This window comes from Vicugna pacos, chromosome 25 (assembly GCF_048564905.1).
Source record: "Vicugna pacos chromosome 25, VicPac4, whole genome shotgun sequence".
NCBI classification, from domain to species: domain Eukaryota; kingdom Metazoa; phylum Chordata; class Mammalia; order Artiodactyla; family Camelidae; genus Vicugna; species Vicugna pacos.
Genome location: NC_133011.1, coordinates 12,397,804 through 12,424,460, shown reverse-complemented (window position 1 = coordinate 12,424,460; position 26,657 = coordinate 12,397,804). Strand labels below are relative to the sequence as shown.

General features: G+C 32.1%; 1 protein-coding gene across 4 annotated transcripts in view; it reads right to left on the bottom strand.

Moving 5' to 3' along the window:
* Positions 1-26,657, bottom strand: part of RIMS2 (regulating synaptic membrane exocytosis 2) — a 436,528-nt gene that overhangs the window by 218,666 nt on the left and 191,205 nt on the right. For all 4 annotated transcript variants that reach the window (XM_072949585.1, XM_072949586.1, XM_072949591.1 and 1 more), the window contains 3 exons: positions 26,485-26,615; positions 22,137-22,308; positions 19,848-20,001 (listed from right to left, as the gene is read on the bottom strand). In XM_072949585.1, the coding sequence (XP_072805686.1) occupies positions 19,848-20,001; positions 22,137-22,308; positions 26,485-26,615 (457 nt within the window). The remainder of the gene's footprint in view (positions 1-19,847; positions 20,002-22,136; positions 22,309-26,484; positions 26,616-26,657) is intronic.

The following is a 26,657-nucleotide window of genomic DNA, read 5'->3' as shown; positions in this document are numbered from 1 at the left end:
CTACAGCTAACATAACTTAAGTATGAATTATAGAATACATTCCCCTTGGTAGAAAGAATAAGTCAACGATGTTCACTCCCACCCCTTCTATTCAACACTGAACTTGCATGACAATAAAATACAGCAAGGGAAATAAATGAAAGGCATACAGATTAGAAAGCAAGACATAACATGATTATGTAAATTAACAATCTCAAGGAAGCTATATAATAAAAAAACTTACTAAGACTAACCAGTGAATTTAGCAAGATTCCAGGATACATAGTCAACATACAAAAAGGAACTGTAATTCTAGAGGATAACAATGAACAACTAAAATTATTCTCAAAACCACTGTCATTTACAAGAATATCCAAACACACAAAATACTTAGGAATACATTTAACAAAAAGTGTGCAGAACATGAATGTCCCAAACAACAAAACACCACTGTATTAGTTTCCTATGGCGGCTGTAACAAAGTACCACCAACACTGTGTAGCTTAAAACAACAGAAATGTATTGTCTCACAGTTCTGGAGGGTAGAAGCCCACCATCAGGAGGCCAGCAGTGCCATGCTCATTCTGACGTCCCAAGGGAAGAATGCTTCCTTGTTTCTTCTGGCTTCTGGTGTTTGCCCGCAATCTTTGGCATTCTTTCACTTGTAGGTACATCACTACATTCACATAGTCATCTTCTCCCTGAATGTCTTCAGACTGTCTTCCCTCTGTGCATGTCTATCTCTGTGTCCAAATTTCCCCTTTTCATAAGGTCACCAGCCATATTGGATTAGCCCCTATCCTTATGGCCTCAAAAAAGAAAACTTGAATACCTCTGTAATGACTCTACTTCCATATAAAGTCACATACTGATTAATATTAACATATATTTTTTGGGGGGGGGACGCAATTCAACTCATAAAAACTGCTGAAAATTACAGAAATTTAAATAAACGGAGAAAATGTTTCTGCAAAGTTGGAAGCCAGAAAATATTATAACATTCTTAGGATGCCAAGAAAATATAAAAGTCTTTCTAGAATTTTATATATAGCTAAGCTATCCATCAGAAATGAAGAAATAAAAATATACTCAGAAAAATCAAAGCCCGTTTCCAGTTCTTCACTAAAAGAACTTCTAAAAAAAGCACTTCAAAATAGAGAAATTTATCCCAGAACAAGGGATGAAAAAAAAAAAATAGGAGAGCAAAGAGAGTTGTAAAAATTGAGATAAATCTAAACAAACAATGAATGAACAAAATGACAATAAATATAATAATTACTAACTTGGAAGCAGAGGCAAAATTCTGGCAGTAATATGTTAAGTGGTAGAGGAGAGGTTGTAAATCAGATTTTTAAACTTATTTATGGTTTGGGGAAAAAGGTAGAGATGTTAATATTACTTTGTTAAGGGTGCAAGTTATAATTTCAATAGTAATTACTAAAAGAATAGAGATAAAAATAAAAAGCGGAGTGCACAGAATGTTAGAAAAAATAATTTATCTATATGCATGTTTGTGTATGTATAGAATATCTCTGCAAAAATATAGAAACTACTATCAGTAGTTCATTCGAGGAAGGAGAACTAGATGTTTGAAAACTGTGGTGGGGGGTAAAAGATTTTTTTTTAACTATATACACCTTAAATTTATACCATGTAAATATATTACTTAATTTAAAATTAGTAGCAAAACTTTTACACATTTCATCTGTAAATAAAAAGCATTCATATTCTCTGCTGGGAGTATGTTCTATTAATTCAAATTGGTCAACTGTGTAGTTCAAATTTCTGGGAGATTATTACTGTGACTGTGGCTTTAAAATTTCTCTTTTCAATTGTTTTTGGTTTTAAAAACAGGTATGATATAACCAAGTCTAGGATTTTAGATGCTCCTCTGGCTCCTGCTGGTTCTCCTCCTGCAGCTTCCTCCAGGCCTTGACCAAGCACACTGGCAGATGCATGCAAAGGACACCAGCTTCATCTGCAGGTCACCCACAGAATCAGGGTTAAAGGGAGTGAGATGGACACAAGTTCTAGTTTGTCCTCATGGGCTCTAGTTTTCCTTGATTTTCCTAGTTTTCATGCATTTTTTTTCCTTCCCAAGCTGACCCACGACAGACAGTGACTTCAGGACCAATACTGGATGAACAGTCTTCCAGACTTTTCACTAGCTCCCCTCTGTTGCCTCTGGCAAGTGACTTCCTCAGATTCTTCAATCATACTCTTACAAAATTTCTTACAAAGATATCCTAGCTTATCCCATAATTTTGTAAAGTTTAATCTTTATAATAAATCTCTTATCCCACCTCTAATAGTGCTTCAGCTTCCTGACTGAACCTTAACTTACATAGTATTTAAATTCTTAATCTATCTAGAGTTAGTTTTCTTGTAGATGTTGCAAGACTGGATTTAATTTAATCTATTTTCTTTTATGGATAATAGTTTCTTTTTTTCCAGTTCTCTAATTAAATTGCCTATTTTCCACTCTTTGTCTGACATGTTATTTTGGATCCTTATGTAAGACAGTCTCATAAGAGACTCTACTTTTGGGCTCTCTACCTACTCTACTGATTGATGTATTTTCATACCAGTTGCATATAGTGTCAAATATATTAAATGCTGATATCTAATGAAAGAATTCCCTCCTCCTTACTCTTATAAGAAGTTTCTAGCTCTTCTTGGCCCTTTAGTTCTTTTTGTACAGTTAGAATCTGCCTATCAGTTTCCATAAAGATACCTGATATGACTGGAACTGAATTGAATCTAAAAGACAAATAGGGGAAATTGACAATAATGTTGAGTCTTCCAATCAATGGTTATGGCATATATACATTCATTTAGGTGTTTTTAATGTTTCTCTAAAAAAGTTGTAAACTTTTTCATATGGTTATTTCACACAACTTTTGTTGTATTTATTCCTAGGTATTTTATATTCTTTGTTACTATTGTAAATTACATCTTTTAAAAGTCATTCTGTTTGATACTAGTATACAGAAATGTAATTGATGTATATATTAATCTTATGTACTGCTTTCTTGATAAAACATAATTTGTCTATAGATTTTTTCCGAAGTTTGAGGTAAACAATCATATCATTTGCAAATAATAATTTTATTTCTTTCTTTAAATCCTTAATATTTTTAAATTCTTACCTTATTGCACTAAGACCTCCACTACATTCTCTTGTGCGGGTTTTTAAAAAAATAATTCTATCATTGGCTATTTAAGGTGAGAGCTCTTGTAGATATTTAATAGATATTCTATCAAGTTGCAGAAGTTCTTTTCTAATTCATAATTTCCTAATAGATATGATTATGAATTTATGCTGAATTCTTTCAAATGTTTTTTATTCATTATTGAAAATAAGCAAGTTTTTTTTCTTTAACCTATAAATGTGTTTGATCACATTACCAGATTTTATAAAACTTTTGGAGTTGATTTGCTGTTTGTATAACCTTTTTGGTCATCTATATTTAGGAGTGAAATGGACCTATAAATCACCTTTCTTGGAATGGCTTTGTAGACTTAAGGTACAAAAGTTATGTTCATCTTGTAAATGAGTTCAGAAATACTCTTACTTTATGTGTATTATATGCCAGAGTTTTATTAGATTAAGATAACCTGTTAAAATTTAGTATACATAACTTGTTAAAAATCTGTTTTCCTTGTAAAGTAAAAAGAGCTTTACCTTAACTTTCAACATATTAATAACATTTGTGGTTATAGGAATGTTCAAATTTTTGTTTCTCACTAAGTCAGTTTTAATAAATATTCTTTCTCTAAGAATGTCCATATTATGTCATATTTTCAAAGTTATTGGCATATGCTTATAGATGGAGTTTCATTAACCTAATTGAACTTATTATAATACCAACTTTATCTGAAGCTATCTCTTTTTTCACACCATTATTTGTGCCAAATCTGTTCTTGATATCAGTTTTCAGAATATTATCTATGCAGTTTTTTTCTTTTGTTAGTTTTCTATTTCATTCATGACCTTGCATTTCTTAGAACTGTATATAAATGGACTTATACAGTATGTATTCCTTTTGTCTGTTGTCTTTCACTCAGTATAATTATTCTGAGATTCATCTATGTTATAGTGGATATCAATAGTCCATTCTTTTCTCTTGGTGAGTAATATCTCATTTAATTTATATACTACAGTTTGTTTTTCCATCTTCCAGTTGAGTGGCATTTGGGTTGTTTGGCTATTAAAAATGAAACTACAAAAAACATTCATGTAAAAGTTGTACAGATACATGCTTTCACTTTGGTAAACACCTAGAAGTGGAATGGCTGTGTTATATGGAAGATGTATGTTTAACTTTTTTAGAAGCTGCCAAAGTATTTCCCAAAGAGGCTGTAACATTTTACATTTCCACAAACAATGTCTGAGAGTTTTAGTCACTTCTGATCATCCTCAACACATAATATAGACAGTCTTTTTCATTTTAGCCACTCTAGTTAACTTTAGTGGATGGTGTGAGATAAGTTCTAAAATAATCTTTTAGCATGTGGATATTCAATTGTCCCTGCACTATCGGTTAAAATGATGATTCTTCCCTCACTGGAGTGCCTTGGCACCTTTGTTGAAAATCAACTTACCATAAATGTAAGGGTTTCTTTTTGAATTTTGAATTAGGTTCCATTTATTTGTAGGTTTATCATTATGCCATCACCACAATATTGTGATGACTGTAGCTTTTTGGTTTTGAAATTAGGAAGTATAAGACTTCCAAATTTTTTTTTGGCTGTTCTGAATCCTATGCATTTCCATATAAATTTCAAGATCAGCTTATTAATTTCATCAAAAAATCCTGCTTTGATTTTAATATGGACTGTATTGACTCTGTAGACCAATTTGTCAGAGAACTGCTGTCTTAATAATTTTGAGTCTTCCAATCCATGATTGTGGAATATCTCTCAACTTATATAAACTGTCCATTAATTTTGTTCAGCAATTTTTTATGATTTCTTTAGTATGCAAGTTTGCACTTATTTTTGAAATTTGTTCACGAGTATTTAAAATGTTTTTATTCTTTTAGAACTGATAATATTTTAAATTTCCTTTTCAAAATGTTAGTGGCTAGCATATAAAAGACAATTGATTTTGTATATTGTTCTTGCATCTTGGAACCTTGCTGATATTATTTATTAGCTTTAGTAGTTTTCTGTGGATTCTTTATAATTTTCTTCATATAGAATCATGTCATCTGTGTATAAAAAGTTTCACTTCTTCCATTCCACCTGAATGCCTTTTATTTATTTTTCTTGCTTGACTATTTTAACTAGAGTCCCCAGGGCACTGCTGAATAGAAATGCTAAGAGCAGACATTCTTGGCTAGTTCCCAATTAAGGGAAAGGCTTTCATTCTTTTACAACTGAAAATGGTGCCAGCTGTAGGTTTTTCTAGGGTCTCTTTATCTGGTTGAGGAAGTTCCCTTCAATTCCAACTTTGTTGACTTTTATTGTGAATCAGTGTTGGATTTTGTCATAGCTTTTTCATCTCTTCATACGACCACATGGCTTTGGTTTTCTCTAGTAATACATTGAATTACATTCATTATTTTTAGTTCGTTAAACCAACTTTACATTAATAGGATAAATCCTTCTCAGTTATTAGTGTATGATCTTTTTTACACTTTGCTGGATTTGATTTACTAATAATTCATTGAGCATTTCTGTGTTTATATTCATGGATACTGGTCTGCAGTTTTTCTGATTTGCTCCCTGTCTCTTCCCCCAGCAAGAAATATCTAAGGCAGCAGTGAAGCCCTTGCCCCCTTCCTCAAGCCTGGACATACACAGGGACTGTCTCTTTTGGACTGACTGTCAGCTAACTCCAACCTCCTGATGTAAAGACACACATCTGGACCCATGCAAGGGCTGAGTATGGGGTGAATATAACGTCCTAGCTTCTGATGGGGTTGGGGCCTCAGCCAAGACACCCCCAAAAATCCTAGAAGGGAAGCTGGCTGTTGGATAGCACAAGAAAAAGCTGCTCTTTCAGAAAACCTCCCATTAAAACAATTTATTTTATCACTAAAAAAAAAGATGTTATGTTTGTCTGGCTTTGGTATCAGGATAATATTGGCCTTATGGAATCAATTGGAGTATACTTCCTTCTCTTTTTTTTCCTCACAGAATTTGAGAAGGATTGGTTGGTTTTTTTTTTTTCAATACTTTTCATATAATTCACTGAATTCATCATCAGAGAAGCCCCTGAGCCTAGGCGTTTCTTTGTGGGAAGATTTTCATTACTGATTCAGCTTCTGTTTATTCAGATTTTTTTGATCAGTTTCTGTAATTTATGACTTTCTAGAAATTTGCCCATTTCATCCATGTTGTTTAACTTCATGGTAGAAAGGTGTCCATTATATTCCTATGTGATTCCCCAAAGTAGTCCCATAGTAATCCTTTTAATTTCTGTTAAATTGGTAATGATTTCAAATGCATTTCAGTAATTTTCTTGTCTTTTCTGTCTTGGTCAATTTTGTCTCTTTTCTCTTGGTAAATTTTGTTGAGTTTTTCAAAACACCATAGTTGGTTTTATTTTTGTTTTGTTGCTGTGTTTTAAAAAATTAATCCAGTGTAAAAATCTCTAGAATTTTTCTCCATGTAATTTGAAACCTAATTATTACATGTTTAAACGTGAGGACTGGTATGTTCTCCTGTTCTATTTACCCCTTTGTAATTATAAAATGACATTTATCACTGGTAATACTCTGCTCTAAAATCTAATTTGTCTGATACAAATATAGGTAATCCACATGTCTATTAATTGGTATCAATGTGTTATATCTCTTCCATCTTTTTCCATTAAATCTCTTTGTATTTTTATATTTAAAATGGATTTCTTGTAGGCAGTCTATCGCTGATTTTTGACTTTTAAAAATATCCTATTTGACAACGTATGGCTTTTAATTGGGGTTATTTTGACTATTTAAATTTAATGTGATAATTGATTTGGTTGGGTTATACCTATCAACTTGTTATTTATTTTCTACTTGTCCCATCTGTTCTTTGTTCCATTTTCCTCTTGTTCTGTATTCTTTTGGATGAAATGTATATTTTTTTCTATTCTGCTGGCTTTTAGGCTATAACTCTTTGTGGTTTTAGGGCTTAGAGTATACTTATTTAACTTATTAACAGTCTCCTTTCAATTCATATACTACTTATCATATAGTATTCATGTAAAAAACACTACAGTCATAAACTTCTATTTTTCCTCTCCTAATCTTTGTGCTGCTGTTGTCATATATTTCAATTTAACATACATTGCAAACCCTATACTATATTGCTACTTGTTTTAACAGTCAATTATATTTAAAGGTATTTAAACAATAAAAAACATATATTTACCAATGAAGTTACCATTTCTGGGATTCCTTATTCTTTTATATATACCCGTATTTTTTATCTCTATCTGGTATCCTTATTCTTCAGCTCGAAGGCCCTTCTTTAACATTTGTTGTAGTGCATGTCTTCTGTTAATGAGACCTTTTAGTGGGTGAATGTTTGAAAGTCTTTATTTTGCCTTCATTTTTGAAAGAAATATGAATGGCTATAGATTCTAGACTGACATCTTTTTTTTGTAATTGCACTGTCTCCAATAAAAAATCTATAGTCACCTTTATCTTTATTCCTCAGTTATGTATTGACTTTGCTTTCTCTGGATGCTGTAAAATTTTCTATTAATTTTTAAAGAATTTAATTCTAATATGCCTTGGTATGTTAGTCATGTTTCTTGTGCTTAGAGTTCAGTGAACTTCCTGGCTATGTGAGTTTATGGTTTTCATCAAATCTGAACAATTTTCAGCCATTATTTCTTCAATATTTGTGTCTTTTCCCCTCTCTTCTCCTGCAGGGACTTAAATTACCTGTGTATTAGGCAGTTTCAACTTGCCCATACGTCACAGATACTCCATTGTTTTTTTAAATTCTCTTTTCTATTTGTGCTATACTTTGGATAGTGTCTATTGTTAATCTTCAAGCTCACTAATGTTATTCTCTGAATGTTTGTCATTAATGCCATTTAGTATATTTTCATTTCACACGTTGTAGTTTTTCATTTCTAGATGGTTGATTTGGATCCAATCACACTTAACATTTTGAACATATGGAATACACTTCTATAACTGTCTAATATCCTTGTCTACTAATTATAACATCTATATCAATTCTTGTTTAGAGTGATTTATGTCCTTTTTATGGGTCATTTTTTTTTCTTCCCTGCATGCCTGGTAATTTTTAATCAGATGCCAGCCATTGTGAATTTTTATTCCTATAAATATTCTTAAGTTTTCTCCTGCATGGAGTTGCTTACTTAGAAACATTTTAATCTGTTCAGTTCTTGCTTAAAAAAATTTTTTTTAATGTGATACAGTGTTTAGGGGTAAATATTCTCCATTACTGAGGCCAGACACTTCTACATATTCAGCACAATGTCCTGTGAAATCTGATGTTTCGAGACTCACTGGAAAAAACAGACACTATTCTCAGGTAATATTACCTCTAATCCTTTTAGATGGTTCTTTCCCCAGCCTTGAGTAGATTCCACACTCACTGATCAATACTCAGCTGAAGCCTTGAGAGGGACCCTCTGCAGATTTTTGAATTCTCTCTCTGCACAGTTCTCTCCTTTCCAATAGTCCGTTCTGTGAACTCTAGCCTTCAGTCTTCCTGAATTCAGCTCCATGTCCCTAATTCCGTTATTAGGGAAGTCCGTAGGTTCCATTTGAGTTTCTCCCCCCTGTGCTGTATGCAGGAAAGCCTCTTAAAGAGGGGTAGGCAAAGGCAATTTTAGCGTTCAACTCATTTGTTTCCCTTCTCTTAGTAATTACTGTCCTTAGCTGCCTGATATCCAGTGTTATTCAAACAACTGTTTCATAAATTTGTCCATTTTCATTGTTGTTTAAAGTAGGAAGGAAAGTCCAGTCCCTTTTACTCCACCATGGCTGTGGAAGCCTTCCTCAGTGGGAGTGAAACTTCACTGTGCTATTCCTGAGATTTTTTAATAATTTCTTTCTAATTTTATTCAAGAAGGTGATATTTTTAAATATAAAAGTTCATTAGAAGAAATATATTTTAAAATATCTTCCTTACTAACATTGTTAAAACCAAGGAAAGTCCAGTAATGAGTTAAAAAACTCAATATCAGTTTAAATATCTTGACATATACCCCTGGCATGTGTGAATTTAAAGATCATAATACATTGGAGAAATAAAACTGAATCTATTTAGTTTTCCTTGGAAGAGATGACAAAATGGTAAATTGATGGAAACTACAGCAAACATGGCAGTTTTAATTATTTAATTCAACACATTTAGGATTTTTAACACTATCCCTCCATATGTCAAAAAATTAAGAATTATATCCATATAAATTCAAAAGTTCTGAAACACTGCATGTGATAATACAATACATACTAAAACACTTTATTGATGAAATAATACTATTCCAAAGGAGACAAGATTAGACACACTGAGATCATTAATCACTATATTTTAACAAATGGTTTTTAATACCAAAATAAGAAAAATGTCAACATGGAGATACTGGAAAAGCTCTATAGGTAGAAAAAATAAGTTAGTGACACTTTGTTTAGCAGTTTAACGTATGCACAATAGTCAGACAAAGCACAAAACAACAAACCAATTAAACTGTGCATATGAATACATGCAGTAAACACTGTGCATGCTAAAATTTACCTGAATTATATGAACATAAGCCTTTATCTGGAAAAAAAATGTTAACATGTCAAAAAATTAAATAAAATCTTTATATGCAAAAGTGATATTAAAATCTAATTTCTGCTTTGCATTACAGACTGTACTTTAACATTGTCATTTAAAACTTTAAAAGGCCATACTAATTCAGAATAAAATAATAGGGAAGACATATCATATCTGAATTAGTAAAAATTCAAATTATAAATGTTAGTAGAAATTTTGATTAAATGAAACAATTATAGGCTAAGAGAGAAGCACTAATTAGTAAGAAAAAGTACATAAAATCAAAAATTAATAACAGGCCTGTCCTGCATACTAATGGTTATCAATTCTATTTTACACTATGGGGCCATATAACATACTATGAAATGTAAGAGATAATTGTTATACACAGAAATTTGGCACATGGGTAACCATTGTGCACTGGGACACATCAGTGAAGCTCAATAAGGAGTGAAAATTAGTGGGTCTTTCCTGAATGTTGCCCTATTTTAGGGTTTTCTAGAACCCCTGTTGAGACCTGGGAGTAGGTAAGGAAAAAATAATAATGACAGATATTTGACTAGGAACATAGGTACCTAAGAGTCAGATTAAAGAATTTTTTTTAAAAAAGTGTACTTCACATACAAGTTTGTGACTAAGAGTTTTGCTTGCTACCTAAGTATAATGTATGTTTGGATCAATCACAATATCAAGTATCATAAACATAACAGGTAACTAATTATCTGTTGATGCAATTAAAATAATGTAGATTTCAAAAGAAAGGAAGAAAGGGAGAAAAAAAGAAAACCAAAAATAAATAATGAGTCAAATATTAAGCAAAATTTACAAGAAATTACATTAAATGTAAGTGTATAAATTACCCCATTAAAAGATAAATCTTGTCAGAATGGATTTAAGAGCAACTTTACATTGTTTTTAAAAGACAAATCTTAAATATAAGGACACAGAGAGGTGGAAAATAAAAAGACTGAGAAATATATACCATAGAAAAACATTAGCAATATAAAAAAGCAGCTGCAGCAATAGTAACATCAGACAAAGCAGGTCTTAGGAAAAAACATTCCTAGATAAAGAGAGACACTATGTAATGACAAAATTATCAGTCTCTTAGGAAAAATATAACAGTTTTAGATTTAGCACCTAATAACATAACTTCAAAATATATAAAGCAAACAGTGACAAAATTAAAAGAAGAGAAGTCCACAATCACAAATAGAGATTTTAACATACCTCTCTCAATAACTGATGGAATAATCAGATGAAAAATCAGAAAATTTGAACAACAAAACTAATAAACCTGATAAACTTGACAAATGTAGAGCATGTACCAAACTATGACAAATTAAATATTCCTTTCAAAAACATCTAACAAAACTGATTACATGCAGCACCACAACGTAAACAACTAATTTTTTTGGTGGGGGTGGCAGGGGAGGTAATTAGGCTCATTTATTTAATTAATGGAGGTACCAGGGATTAAGCCCAGAAAACCATGCACTCTACCACTGAGCTACACCCTCCCCAAAAAACAACTAATTTTAAAGATTTCAAATTATTCAGAAAATATTCTCTGACAAGAGGGTAATTATGCTAGATGTCAATATTAAAAAAAAAAAACCTAGAAAATCCCTAGAGTTTGGAAATCTAACAATACATACCTAAATAATCCACAGGTAAATGGAAGTACAACAATTGTATCATGCCACATTAAAAATTATCTACATATTCTTCTGAACAAATGAGGAGAAACAAACAAAATAAACTTAAGGAATGTAAAGGAGAGAAACAATAAGAATAAGGAGAAAAATTAATGGAAAAGAAAAGCAAACATACAGCCTAGAAAGTAAACAAAAAAAAAAGTTTACTGTTTGAAAGACTAGTAAAATTGATAGCTCATTAGCAAGTCTGACCAAAAACAAAAAAAGAGAAGGAACAAATTACCCAAATCAAGGAAAAGACAACATCACTACACATTCAAAAAACATTAAATAAATAAAAGATGCTATTATGAACAATTTGATACAAATATTTTTAAATTAGGAGACATGTTCAAATTCCAAGAAAAATCCAATTTAACAAAACTGACACAAGAAAGCATTAAATTTGGAATAGTTCTAAATCTAGTAGAGAAACAGAAATTGTAATTCAAAACCTACACACAGAGGAACTGCTAACCCTGATGACACAAATGTGAACAGTTCTATACACGTACAGAAAAAGGAATACCAATAATGTACATATTCTTTCAAACAACAGAAAATGAGGGTATACTTCCAAACACATTTTATGAGGCCATAAAAACACTGAAATCAAGCTTGACAAAGATATCACAAAAAGGGAAAATAAAAAACATCAAATAGAAAAAGGAGAAAAACATTTCCTAACACTTTTTATGAAGCCAGCAAAACACTAATAACAAAAGCAAATAAAAACGTTACAAAAACAAAAAAGACACTCTTTCTTTCTCTCATGAATATAGATGCAAAAATTCTACACATTTAACAAACTGAATCCAGAGATAGTTAAAACGATAATGCATCATGATAGCTGAGTTTATTAAAGGAATGTAAGATAATTTTAACATTTAAAATCAATACAATTTACCACATTAGTAGAATAAAAGAGAAATATCATATGGTTAAATCCATGTGTACAGAACAAAAAACTGATACAACTCAACATCCATTCATGATTTTAAAATTTCATCAAACTAGGAAGAAACATAGACCTTCTTGAATCTCATTAAAATCTTACAGCAAATATCAAATATAATGGGGAAATATTTAAAGCTTTTCCCAAGGAATGGGAAACTGAACATGGATGCCAACTTCTACTCAAAAATATCACTTCCACTCGGTATTTTATTGTAGAATTTTGTCAAAGTATTAAGTAAGAAAAAGAAAAGTACAACAATTTTAAAAGACAAAAAATTGTCATTATTCATAAATGACACATGTTGTTAAATCAAAATTCAAAATAATGTAAGGAAAAGTTATTAGGATTCATTTAAATAGAATAATAAATTTTATTTACGTATACCAGCATCAGTGAAATCAAATTCCTAGTTACAGATCTAATTAACAAAAACCTCTACTCTAAAACCCATTAAAGTATCATTTAGAAAAATATCAGAATCACACAGTGGAATTCCCCCCACCCCATGAAGAGATTTCACTTCTCCCCAAACTGATCAATGTAATTTGCATCAAAATCTCAAAAGGGTATTAGTGGAAAAAATCATTTGACACTCAATCTATTTGTTAGTGCAAAAGGTTAAAAATAGTATCAACAATCTTGAAGATGAAGAACAAAGCTGGGTTAATTATAATACCAGATATCACAATTATTTTATAGCTATAGTAATCAAGATAATTTGGTATTAGCACAAGAATAGAAAAAGTGCCTAACTGAAAGGAATAGAGATCAGAAATTTAACCACATGTATGTGGCCTTTTCAAATGTGCTGGATCAAGTGAATACGTATAGGATTAAGAATGAGTTTTGATCTCTACCTTACATAATGTAAAAAATTAATTCCAGATAAACTGTAGATTTAATGAGAAGAGCAAAGCACTATTCTAGAAGAAAACATAGGAATGTATCACTATGATCTTGAAGAAAAGATTTTTTAAATATAAGTCACACTGAAAAATCACTACTCCTGAAGAAAAAATTGAAAGTTAAAATACATTAACAATTAAAAGTTTTGTTGCTCAAAAGATCCCATCAAAGAGTGGAAAGGCAAGCCACAGAGTGGAATACAGTTGGAATACATATACCCAATAAATAATTCAAACCTGTAATTTAGAAAAGAAAACATTTATAAATCAATAATAAAAGAAAGAATTTGAAAGAAAAACGGGCAGGAAATTTGACTAGGCTCTATAAAATAGGTATCTAAAAGGTCAATTAACCTAAGAAAAGGTTATTAGAAAAACAAATTAAAGCCACAATGAGATGATAATGCACACCCACTTGAATGGGTGGGTAAAAAGCACCAAAAATACCAAAAATGAAGTAAGTATGTAGAGAAACTCAAACTCTCAGTCACTGCTGTAGGAAAGAAAAATCTGTAGTTCTGAGAAACTATTTAACAGTACCTACTGCAAGTGAATGTATGTTTAGACTATTTCCCCATCTAGTCCATTACTAGGTATATCCATAGCAAAAATGAACACATATGATTACCAAAAGGCATGTACAAGAATGTTCATATAAGCACTCCTAGGAATAATCGAAATCTGAAAGCAAGTTATCAATCAACTGTAGATTTTCTTATTTAAGGAAACAATTTGATTCCCGAAGCTAGGGATTTTGGCTAAATACATATACATCAGAACCTTCTTAGAAGGCTACTAATAAACAACACTGTCAAAACTTGTAAATAGTTTAAATCAGACTTTAAAGCCAAGATAAGCAACTCCATTGTCGAGTTATTACCTCTGACCAAGGCATAAGAATTCACGAGACAAATAGCTTTCATAACCAATCTAAAAATTGGATATATTGGTGTATATTTATAGAAAAAAACTATCATGTAGCAATGAAAATAAACTACAGTTATATGCAACAATATTGATGACTCTCACAACATAGTGGTAAGAAAAAAAGCCAGATGTTAAAGCATAATATTGTGTAATCTCATTTCTATAAAATCCATATATGTGTAAGTATTCTACTTTTATGAAGTTAAAAACAAGCAAAAGTATTCTATGGTTTTTGAAGCCAGCATGGTTGTTACTTGACAGGGGAAGTAATTACTGGAAGAGAGCAACAGAGAGGCTGGTAGGATGCTAGTGATATTTTATTTCTTGATGTGGGTGCTAGTAACACAGTGTGGTTGCTTCATCAAAATTTACCCGGCAGTATATCGAGGATTTACATACACTTCTGTGTGAATTCTATACTTCACTGAAAAGTTTACTTTAAAATGTAGAGTTCAGCCTCTGAGAATGCAGAGTAGCTTATATTGGGCTAACTCTCCTGCTTTTAATAATTCTAAATTCTGGGAAAAAATTTTAACAACAACAACAACAACAACAAAAAACTGTTTAAAGACACCAGAGAACAAATGAAGGTGGAAATTGGTAATATGACCCTGGAAATAAGAAAAATACCTATTTAACCAGTTTTCCCCCAAGGGCCATCCCAATTTGGTTCACTGCAGAGGAATTACACTCAAAAAAGAAAAACTTCAGTCTTACAAGGTCAGAGGTCAGAATTCAAAAGTCAGAATTCAGAGTTGTGAGAGCAGCTCTCACAGGGGGAAATCCTGGAAAGGAGGGAGCCAGAGAAGGAGGAAACCCAAAATTTACATTCAACGGTCCCTCAAATCCTTGCCTGAATTGTAAAATGCAGAGAGAAAAGCAAGAAACCGAGCAGAAAGCCACAGCTGAAAGGCTAAAAGAGAAGCAAGGAGATTTTAGCAGGCTCCTGATGTTCAGGATACAGTCTGGAGTTTGAGTCCCATTATATCATAGGTTTTAAGCAATATCTTGAACTTTGTTTATAGTTCAAACCTTACACAAAACAACCACAAACTAAACTAAGAACTATATCTTAGAACTATGAAAAGAACCAAAAGGGAACCAAAATAAAAACAACCTAACATGTCTTCCATTGGTTTTGGGTGATCCTTCAGTAATTTCACTGTCTGCTAAAATGAAATGCATTATTCTTCAAAATCCAGAGTCTCTGTAATGTGTTAAACACAATGTCCAGTACACAAGAACATTAGTAGATAAATACACAGAAGGTGATCCATAATCAAAGGAAAAGAGAGAAATATTAGCAAGCCCACAGGAGACTTAAGATGGAATTAGCAAACTTTGAGATTTGTGAATGTTAACCACTCTATATAAATAGATAAAAAATAAATTTCTTCTGTATAGCACAGGGAACTATATTCAATATCTTGTAATAAACTTTAATGAAAAAGAATCTGAAAACAAACATACGTGTGTGTGTATATATATATATATATATGCTATATATATGTATATATATACATATATATATATGTGCATAACTGGGACATTATGCTGTTTACCAGAAATTGACGCATTGTAAATGACTATACTTCAATTAAATAAATAAATGAAATAAGTAAATACAATAGATATATTAAAGAATTTATAGGCTTATATATGAATATAAATATATATTATTATATTATAAATAGATACTACGTATGCAGACATAAATATTTATATCCACATATAGGTGTATGTATAATCCTGTAAATTATTTAATATATCTACATATACCTACACATATTTATATACACATGCACACATATAATAAAGCAAGGGGAATTTCAGGTAAGACACAGAAACTTCTAAGAAAACTACATGAGAAAGCTTAAAATGAAAACCACTATATATTTAATAAGACAATTCATAGTATGGTTTTTGCAGAAAATTGGACACTGTAGAGGAAAAGTATCAGTCAACTGGAAGACAGGTGAATAAAAATAATCAAAACTGAGGAAAAGAGAAAAATATATTAAAAAAAAAAAAAACCAGACTCAATAACCTGTGGAAAAATGTCAAGAGGTCTTTATACTGTAACTGCCATCCAAGAAGGAGATGGGTAACACAACAGCGCAAAGAATTGGAAGAAATATTAGCTCCAAATCTCCACATTATAGAAAACAGTTTAAATCCTGAGAAACTATAATTATGAAATCATATCTCTTTTATCGTATACCTTTCAACAGCATCATTTTAGTTTTGTCTCATGATTTGTTTCCATTCACTTTTCTTTGAAGATTTGTGGTCATGGGGCTGAATTGAAGTATTGTAGATACAATGTTTTCTATTTTAAAAAGTGAAAGGGGTGATAATATTATACTTCACTAAGAATTAATATTTGTTTGAGATAAGTCTGGATGATGTGAGAGAAAAAAAATGTAGCATCAAATTAAAGAGAACTCTGACTGGATCTTTATGGTTCAAATTATGACAAGAACTGTTAACAGATATCAAGGAATAAACAAATATGAAAAGGAAGATTTTTACCTTGAGATACTGTAAAACTTTAACTGAATAACAGATAAGAATATAACAATAAAAATGTAAATATTAAAATTTACTTTCCAAAACAATCTCTTTATATTCTGGGTAAGTAATGAATAGTTTCTCATCAATGAATCAAAAATTAAATTATGTGAATATGTGAGATATTTTGCCATCTAAAAAAGCAACCTCCCTTCTTGACTGATGCATTTTAATTATTTGAATTCATAGCTTCAGTCTTGCTGACACATTTTCAAAAATGCTTAATCAATCACTCTTTGAAATGTGCACTGCTCTTCCCATTGCACTACTTCCTTTGGTGATCTCAAAACAATGTCTATGAAGGGACTGGGCAAGAGCAGCCTGAAGAAAAAATGTTGTAGGAAATGTTGATACTTCCTCACTAAAATCTTGAATTCACATAGCTTAATTTCTTTCAGACTTTTGAGCAATGAGCATGTAATCATTGCTATAGATTTTTTACACATACAGCCTCCTTATTTTGCCATGTGCAGGAATAGTGGTATAACAGGACATCTATTTCAAATACTTCCTCCAGTGTCTTAATTTGGGAAATCATTCAAAGGTTATAGTAATCAAAGTTGTCTGGACTCCATCTCAAAAAGATTTTTTCAGAGTATTTAATTAACCACAGATACATGAAACAATTATTTTTAGAATGATTTTTAAGTATTTCCTTATATATTAATAAATGATGTTACTTATATCTGTTTAATGAAGCACTGCTTTGAATCATTTGAATCTACAAATTTAAAACAGGAAATCATCAGTGGGAAGAACAGAATCCTAACGTTATCATTTACTCATTTTATGTATCAGTGAATGTACAGTTAATTAGTTCATAGCCTCAGAATGCTATTCATGAGCCTCAGAGATTGAATTACCAAAACATCTTATTATATTATGTGGCTGTAGGGAATAAATAAGAAGTTACCACACATTTTTGATGGTTAACTATTCATACATATATGTTGCATCATGTTAATCATCATGATCTTTGACAATTTAAACATACTTATAAATAAATGCAGTATTTACTTCTCCATGGAGAAAAACCCCAAAAAAGGTTCTTGTCATCAATAAAACTCCAAAATCATTAATACACATACTTTGCTAATACCCTAACTTGAACCTGTCATTGACGAGCAACATATACTTAGTCAATGGTAATGTCTTGAACTTTCTGATTATTTCTGAGTGTTACTTCCTAGTCTTTTGTGCATGTGTACATGTTTTTACCTATCTTTAGGCCTATACATTGCTAATAAATTGTGGTAACATTTTAGGTTAAAACACCAAATTTAGTCATATATTTGAACACTGTAAATTAATTTTATTAGAGGTTAATTGGTAGGTAGTGACTAGACTGACACAGTACAACATGGAGCTATTATATTTCCCCTGGGTAAGTTTAATATTATTAATGATTAAGTAACTGAAGAGAATAGAAAATATAAAAGCTGCAAAATTGATTAAACTAAATTAACTGCATGAAAATCCATGATTTATACAGCTACCTAGAAAGTACTCTATTCTCATTGTTCTTCACATGTACTCTTCTTAGCTAGGGAGGAAAAAATAATGCAAATCACAGATTTAAGAGTTTCAGGTATTGAGAGTAATCTAACCCACTCCTTATTGCAGTAACAACAGAAGTAAACAGAGAAGAGGTCAATCCTTTAAGAAAGTAGCTAACATTAGTAGCCCATAAACTTGAATAAACAAACTATTAAATATTAATAGAAAATGAATTATACTAGGAACCTTCATGTAGTAACCCAGCATCCTGTACTGTAATTACAGAATGTATTGAGAAGATTACAGTGGCCAGAGAGAGTAGCCACTCTAATTTACTCCACATGAACTTCACGGTAGTGTAATTACGACAAAGGCTGTTGTACTGGCAACTGCAGATAAGGGTGGGTGGGTGTTTACTCTGTGGGGAAGCTGAAAAACTAGATGCCCTCCATGTGTAAGAGACTGTATCTAATAAAATAAAAAATCAGTCAATAGAGAGATCATTTTTTAAAAAGGAGTGAAGATAATTCTCTAGGCTTTCCTGTGACTAACTATTCCTTAAGACCAACACTTTGCTCTAATTCTCTATTTGACAAACAGCCTTCTGATGCGTAACTTAGCCCCTTTTCAGCAGAAGGGTGTGATCCATTTAGACAAGAGTCATTTGTTATGTGGCCAGGTATACTTTTCATGATTGATGCCATGATAACATGGCATTCAATCTTATAAATTTACATTTCTGAAATTTCGTTAAGGTCAATCAGTTCTCCATTACTCAACAAAAATGTTGCTAAACTTGACATATAACGGCTCCACGAAGTTAAAACTATCCCATGAATACTGGGTCCAAAGCAAAACGTACCCACTTCACCTTTCAATAACAGATTCATCAGGAAAAAGTTGTAGGAACAACAAACGAACGAACAATGCCACTTTTCAGTGTGGAAAACATTTCTGAGTTTCCCTCAAGATTCTCTGCATTGATCTAGTTTGTAGTTTAGACTCTGCATAATTCAGGGTAAAATGCAAACACTGATGATGATGTTAACAACAACAACAGTTTATATTCCTGAGATTAACTCTTAGAAGCATCCTATAATGTAGGTATTATTATTTCCATTTTCTAAATGAGGAGAGTGAAACAGAGAGATGACCTATCTCAAGTCACAGAACTCTTAAGTGAGAGAATTAAAATTTAAAGTCGGATTTGTCTCAGTAATATTCATGGTCATGGGTTTAACCACTATGCTACGTATTCACAAAATTCTTGACTTAAAGAAAGTGGAAAGCATAATTTCAGATATCTACAGCTATATGATCAAATTCTACTGTATTAGCTGTCTGATTCCTATATTTAAGATTTTAAGAGCTAACTGTGCTTCATTTTGCTTATACTATGATGAGTGAATACTACAAGCACACAGTTTAGTGTATCAAGCAATTTTAAAGCTTCAATAATAGCTATTCAAATACTCACAGATGCCTGTCAATACTTGTAGTGGTATCTTCAAATTCTATGCCATATACATCATCCAAGATAATTCAATAAACGTATGATAAATTTTACTGGGAACTTACTTTGCAACCTCCGTGTCGGGCTCTCTCCGTGGAGCTGTCGTCGTGACATGTATGGAGAAGGGTGGGGGAGTGGCAATGAAGAAACATCATGGGTCTGAAGTTTGTACCAATGTGGCTCATCATCTAACAGTGCTGTTTCTAATTCAATTAAAATCTACAAAGGCAAGAGACAAAGGACTGTTTTACAACAATAATACAGAAGTTCTCTTCAATGGCTTCACTGTAATAATAATAATTATAATAGTCATGCTGTTAGGTCAAAAGCAAGGTTATGCTGCCAAATTGCCCATGTGTTTGATGATAACTAAATAAAAGATAAATATTTATAACTTCTTATTGATTTAATAGCTTTAAGTATCTTAGACATTTATTTTGTAGACCCTTGACCAACTATCTACTAGAGGCTGTTAAATATGCCTTTACATAAATAACACTTAATACCGAAAATCCATAACAATAACTAATATATGTATACTATTATAGTTTAAAAAGGATTTTCGTTTACATTCATTTAACCTTTACAAACTCTTAAATGGGTAGATAAAAACAAATTAGAAGTGCTTACTGTGTGTTAAGAACTACGTCATATGTTATCTTAATTCTCAGAAATTAAGTTTGGTCTTATTATTCAGCTTTCAGATAAGGATACCAAGGCTAAACAAGGTTTAAAAACTTGCTTTAAGTTCACACCACTGGTAAGTGAAAGAGGTGTAATATGAATCAAAGTCTGTCTTACTTAAAACTCTGTGTTTAACACACCAAGCTGCTAAGGATTAAAACCAAGAAAGAAAAGAAATAGATTTTTAATATGAACCATATTATGATTGGATTTTATAATACAACTATTTAATAAATTTACAAAGGAAATTGTCTATAGAAATAAAGTGGTTCTTTTTATTTTCTTTTAAAGTCATGTACAAGTATGACAGTGTCTGTGTCAATGCAGATGGGAACTGTTACATAATGATAAACCACTATTTAGCCACGGGCGGTCGAGGAGCAAAATAACCAAGTTACTCTTCATTCTTCCTAAATTTTACCTAGTCACTTTCAAAATTATGGGCGCTGCATTCTAAATGTCTACACACACATAGAGATTCACACACACATATTTAATACACATTCTAGCCCTGAGTTGCATACTTCTATCAGTCCCACTTGATTGAAGAGGAAACTAAAGCACAAATATATTAAATAATTTGCTCAAGGACTAAGGCCTCGAAGGAGCAGTGTCAAGAATGTAGAACCAGGCAGCTAGCGCCAATCTCTGCTCCTAGTAACCATGTTAACCTTCTTCCCAACTGGTTTACCACTCTTCGATTCCTTAACTAATAACATTCAGTTTAGTATTTTTATAGATTGTTGTTTTTCCTGTGATATTACCATTTAACTTACTCAGGAAAACCAACCACACTGAAAAAAGACTGAAAGCAATCATCTTGGTACGTTAATGGTGGGAGAACTGCCTCTCCGCTTGCCCTCTCCAAATCATTCCCCACATTCTAGCTAGAAATAATTTTTTCAAGTACAAATGCAATCAAATCATTCTCTTTTTAAAACCTGTCATTTGTTCTCATTATCCACCGAATTAAATCCAAACTCTTAATTATGATATATTAAGGGACATAATCTGATGTCAGTTTACCTCTCAAGTCTCATTTCTTATCACTTTCTCTTCCAATTTCAGTGCAGCTGTCCAAGGCCTCCGCAACCCTAGTATCTTGTTATTCCCAGTGCAGGGACGTAACTCCCCTTGACTGCTAAATTCCACTTTCTCTGTGGAGCCTTCCCTGGACCACTTCCCCTCTCCTGCACAGCAATTATGTATTCCTATTGCACTTTCCCTGGAAGAGCATCTGCCACACTACGTTTAACTGTTCCCTCACTTGTGTATATCCCCACTGGATTGTAAATTCCTTAAATAAAGGTATATGCCTTATTCACCTTTGAAGACTCAGTCCTTAGTGCATTACAGATACAGTACTAGGTTTAAAAATATCCATGAATAAATCATTCAATTACTATTGGTACAATCTGTTTGGTAAACTAAAATGATATACACATACTATAAAGACATCAAAAAGTTTTGTCTTAAAGCAGCAGCTAAATTCATTCAGTTAAAGAAATTGTTTATTTTTTCAAATATTCAAAACAGATTTTTCAGATATTCAAAATATAAAATTTTACTGATAAAATATAAAATTATGAAATTTTATAAAATTTTAGTCATATAAACAGAAGTATCGAGGATGACATGAATAGTCTAAGCTTTAATATAGCTCTAGATACCTCTCCTAAGAATTCACTCTCTTCCTCGCGAACTCGAGCTTGATCCCAGAGGGTAATCTCCAGCATTCGCTCTCGAAATTCCCTTCGGTGGACTGGAGAGTAAATGAATGTTTGGTTCCATTTGGGTTCCAATGTTTTCTTTACTGTTTTAGTTCTTCTCTTGTTTTTATCACTATGAAAAAAATAAGAATATATGAACTTACATAAATATTTTAACTATTGCCCTAAAAATAATTCATTTAAATTTTCTCAGCAAAGAAGTCAAGTTTTCCCACAAATGTATCACACATTAAAAATATTATACTCTTTAAAATCACTATTAAAATTTATAAGGCATATAATTATACCACTTTATGACTTAAAGATAGCAATATTTCAATAAATCTGGAAAATTTCCATGATAGACAATTTAAAACATAATCTTTCTCAAAATCTAAGTAAAATCAGATTGAAAAATCTTAACTCTAATTTTTTTAAAAACACATTGCCCTATTGGAAACCTTCAAAATGGCAATTAAACTATTGGTTGCATATACTATTATTTTTAGTATTTGTACATATGCAAATACTATACATAGTATTTGTAACTAACAGGTAGTAACTGCATACACTATTCACTTAAACTACAGAAGTCTTATTATATAATAAGTCTAGTAAGTTGTGATGTTCACAATTTCACATCCATAGTTTAGCTAATGAGCAATTGTAATTACATCTTATCAATTACTTTCTTACATACAAGAAATACATACTAGTCCATTTGACATCTATCAGTTCTTTAAAAACAATAAAATTATTTCTGTGGGAGGAAGTCAATATAATCTGGGCTACAAATGCAAACTGGCCATCCTGATAGACAGAAATTCCAGCTCAGAGGCTTTTATACTGTTTTGACTACATATTTGTATCAAGTGAATGTTTTTGATTACACATCCCTTTATATATACATATATTTATAAATTATATGCAGGTATTACTATATTGTTGTACTAATACACTATGTTCATTGGTAAATATACAAAAATAAAAATTAAAAATAGGTAGAAATAAAAATTCAAATATTTCTTTCTGAACTAATGAATTATCTAATGCATCTCTTAGGTACATCCATTCTTTTTGGAGATCACTACTCTAGTTTATTAGAGAGGACCACTGGCTGAATGGGAATAAAGAAAATCACCTAGGAAGGTAAATTTAAGCTATCAAAAGAGAAGTGAGAGGTGACAGTGAACTCCAAGTGGAACTGTATTAACTGCTACAAATTCCCTCAGCACAGCACAGTCCTAGGAGAGCCGGGAAACAGGAAGCAGGGAGAACTGAGAAGGTATAGTGTCCCTCAACTGGGGAGGCTGTGCCTTGGTATTTTCACTCAAAAATGAAAGAGAGAAATATATTTTGATTGGTAACCAACTCTAATTCAAGATATAAGAAAGTGTTAAAGCATGCCCAGCTACTTTTTAGAGTACCTAGTACATTATATGGAAAATAATGTTTTGAATGGCTTAACTGACATACTGACATTCTAGACTAAATCTCTTCAATGTGGCCTCACTTCCCCCTTCAGAAAATCTTACCAACAAAAAGGCATCAATTGTTTTCCTTGTTTAAGAAAGTACAGTTGGCCCTCTGTACCTGCAGATGCACAACTATGCCAGTTTATATAAGGGACCTGAGCATTGAATATTTTGGCATCCACAGACCAATCCTGAGACCAGACACCCTGAGACTAATCCTCTGCAGACACCGACCAATGACTATAGTCTTTCTCCCAGAAAAATTGTCAAGAAAAAATAAATAATTCATACCAAAACCACAAATAGTCCTTTATTCATGTATAAAAACTTGTGTTAACAGAAAAAAAAAAAGTTGAGATGACAATGTAATGCTAATATAGCTATTCGAATTAACCAGAGAGTTATTTCTCCATTAAGGGTAAAACCCTGACACAAATCTATTGATAAAATAAGCTTAAATTTGCCTAAATAGTCCTCAAATTCTTGATAACTGACAAGGAAACTCAGCTGAGAAATAATATGAGAAAAAAGTATTTAAATGTTTCTCATATTCTTTCATGTTGAGAAAAGATAAAAACCCTACATCTGTAATATAAAGGAGTCATTAAAGGGACTTTCTCTTTCATTTTAGCTCTGTCTGCTCAGAAAGTGGGGGAAGGACAGGGGTATGTAAAATAAAATAAAACTAAACAAAAATAGCAAAAAAAAGTTATAATTTAAGAGACTTCTATCATCGTAAAAAGTACGCATTTTTCTTCAAAAGTTTGAATAAATAGAAACAAGTTATATGTGTGCATAAAAGCATAGATGGGAATGCAGCATTTCCTGCAGGTTTCTATGACTGCATTCTAAGGATGCTTACACAAGTAAACTAGGTGTGTTCTGAGAAGGCAAGCGCCTTGGCCTGCATCCAGGATGGTAGGTTAATATGGCTCTGACATCTGTCATCCAATTGAAGTTTAAGCTAGATTTAACATTCAGTTATTGGATATCCTCTTCTTCTCTTGCAGTTCAAAGTGGGACAGGAAGGAAGGGGGCAGGGCACAGCCACTGAAGGAATGACACAGCTATTAACACCAAGATGGCGGAAAAGTCAACTCCCAACAGACCTTGAGGCCCAAGATGGTAAGAGATTTGACTTCCAGTAGACATTAAGCTTCATTATACGCTCATTGTAATATATCAACATGGTAAATGGCACTCCCACAGGCGCCATGACAGTTCTCAGGCTAACCATAAAAGTTCAAAAAGTGGGTGATAGCCCAATTCCTGGGAATCCTCACCCCTTTCCCAAAGCAGTTAGAATAATTCTCCACTCGTTAGCATATGAAGTCCATAAAAACTAACAACCTTCACACTTTGTGGCTGCTCTCCCTTCTAAGTGAGAAGGACTGCAGTCTGTCAATAGAGCGTGTATCTATTTTTACTTTGCGCTCTGTCAATGGAGTGTATATTTACTTTCACTTTAACCTCTCCCCTACCTCTCCACTCCCCACGCCTTGTGGCCTCTCTAGACTTCGGAGATGACCTACACTTTGTCTGTGGAGTATGTAGCTCTCTGAATAAATCTACTTTTACTCAAATGTGGCTTGCTGTTGAATTCTTTACTGTTTGAAGCCAAGAACACTCACCTGGGGTGGGGAGTGTCCCAAGAACTCAATGAGACCTGGGATACGGCCATCCTCTCGCCCCACATTCTCCTGTATCTAGTGTATCCCTCTCCAAAATACAACCTAAGTTGTTAGAAAACAACCTTCTTCAAGAACACTTTATAAGATAAAATTTTATGGCGAACAGTTTCTAATAGCTTTAGATGTGACACTTGGACATAGTGTTTAAGGAATTTGTTTTACAAATTTCATTTCAAAATATGTATCAAAGAAAATGTAAGGCCTTTGTTAATTGCCTATTCCTTTCTTTTGTCCTTTTCTTTGTTGAGATTGTTCTTCAGATGATGCTTTGGCACTCAACTCAACACTGATGACTTTCAACCTGAACTAAGTAAAATATGATCCAAAAATGTATAAATATGATTAAGTTCACATCTGTGCCCAGCTTTTTACAACCTAAGAAAAGTAACCAGACCAGCCCTGGAAGCAAGGGATGCAGAAGAGCTGGGGAAAGGGTAATTGGTGCATTACTTCTTTCTCTTTTCATGATGCGTATTGAATAATCTCCTTTATTTGGTGTGTGCCTAAAATTAAGAATGATTAGATGATTTGGGGATAAGCTATTTCTCCTATCCTGATTCCTCTATTTAACTCAGGATTATCAATATCAGGTGTGTTGATGATCATGGACACAAAGCAAATGACACTTTAGGAAGTTGATTCTTGGTCTAGTGGTAAAGATTCCTTGATGACATGGGTGATGAAATACAAAGCACATCCATTAATTTTACAGAACATAGAGAAATAATATCTTAGTAAGAGAAGACAGAAATTGTAGAGGAACATGATGAATACCCTTTAGTACAATTTCCAGCTTTTTACCTCTGTAGTTTGTGTTAAAAATGCATTTGATTTAAAGGAAAATAATTTTTAATTAGTTTGATAAATGAAAATATACATTATTTAAGATGTAATCTGCACAACCTAAAATAAATATTTAATAAAATAATCTATATTACAAACATTTGATATAGGCTTTAAAACCATCTCAAAAGTATTTACTGTTATTATTTTGATTCTTAAGAATCATTATGCTTATGTTAAACTTCATAAATATCTTACTGGTATGATATTTAAAAATAAATGATATAGAATCAAAATACCACTGCTATTAACATTTCTCATTTATTTTCAAGAATATTTATTTTTGTTTCATATCCCTACCTTCTGTCTGGAAGAAAGTAAATTTTAACATAAGGATTCCTTGGCCTCCCATCTTCCCTGGAAGGGAGATCCTTTGCTCCCAAAATTGTAACTATTAATTGGTGACCAACCTTGTCAAACCATAGTTTTATCTGAAAAGCAAAAATATTCATTTATCAGTTTAAACATTTACT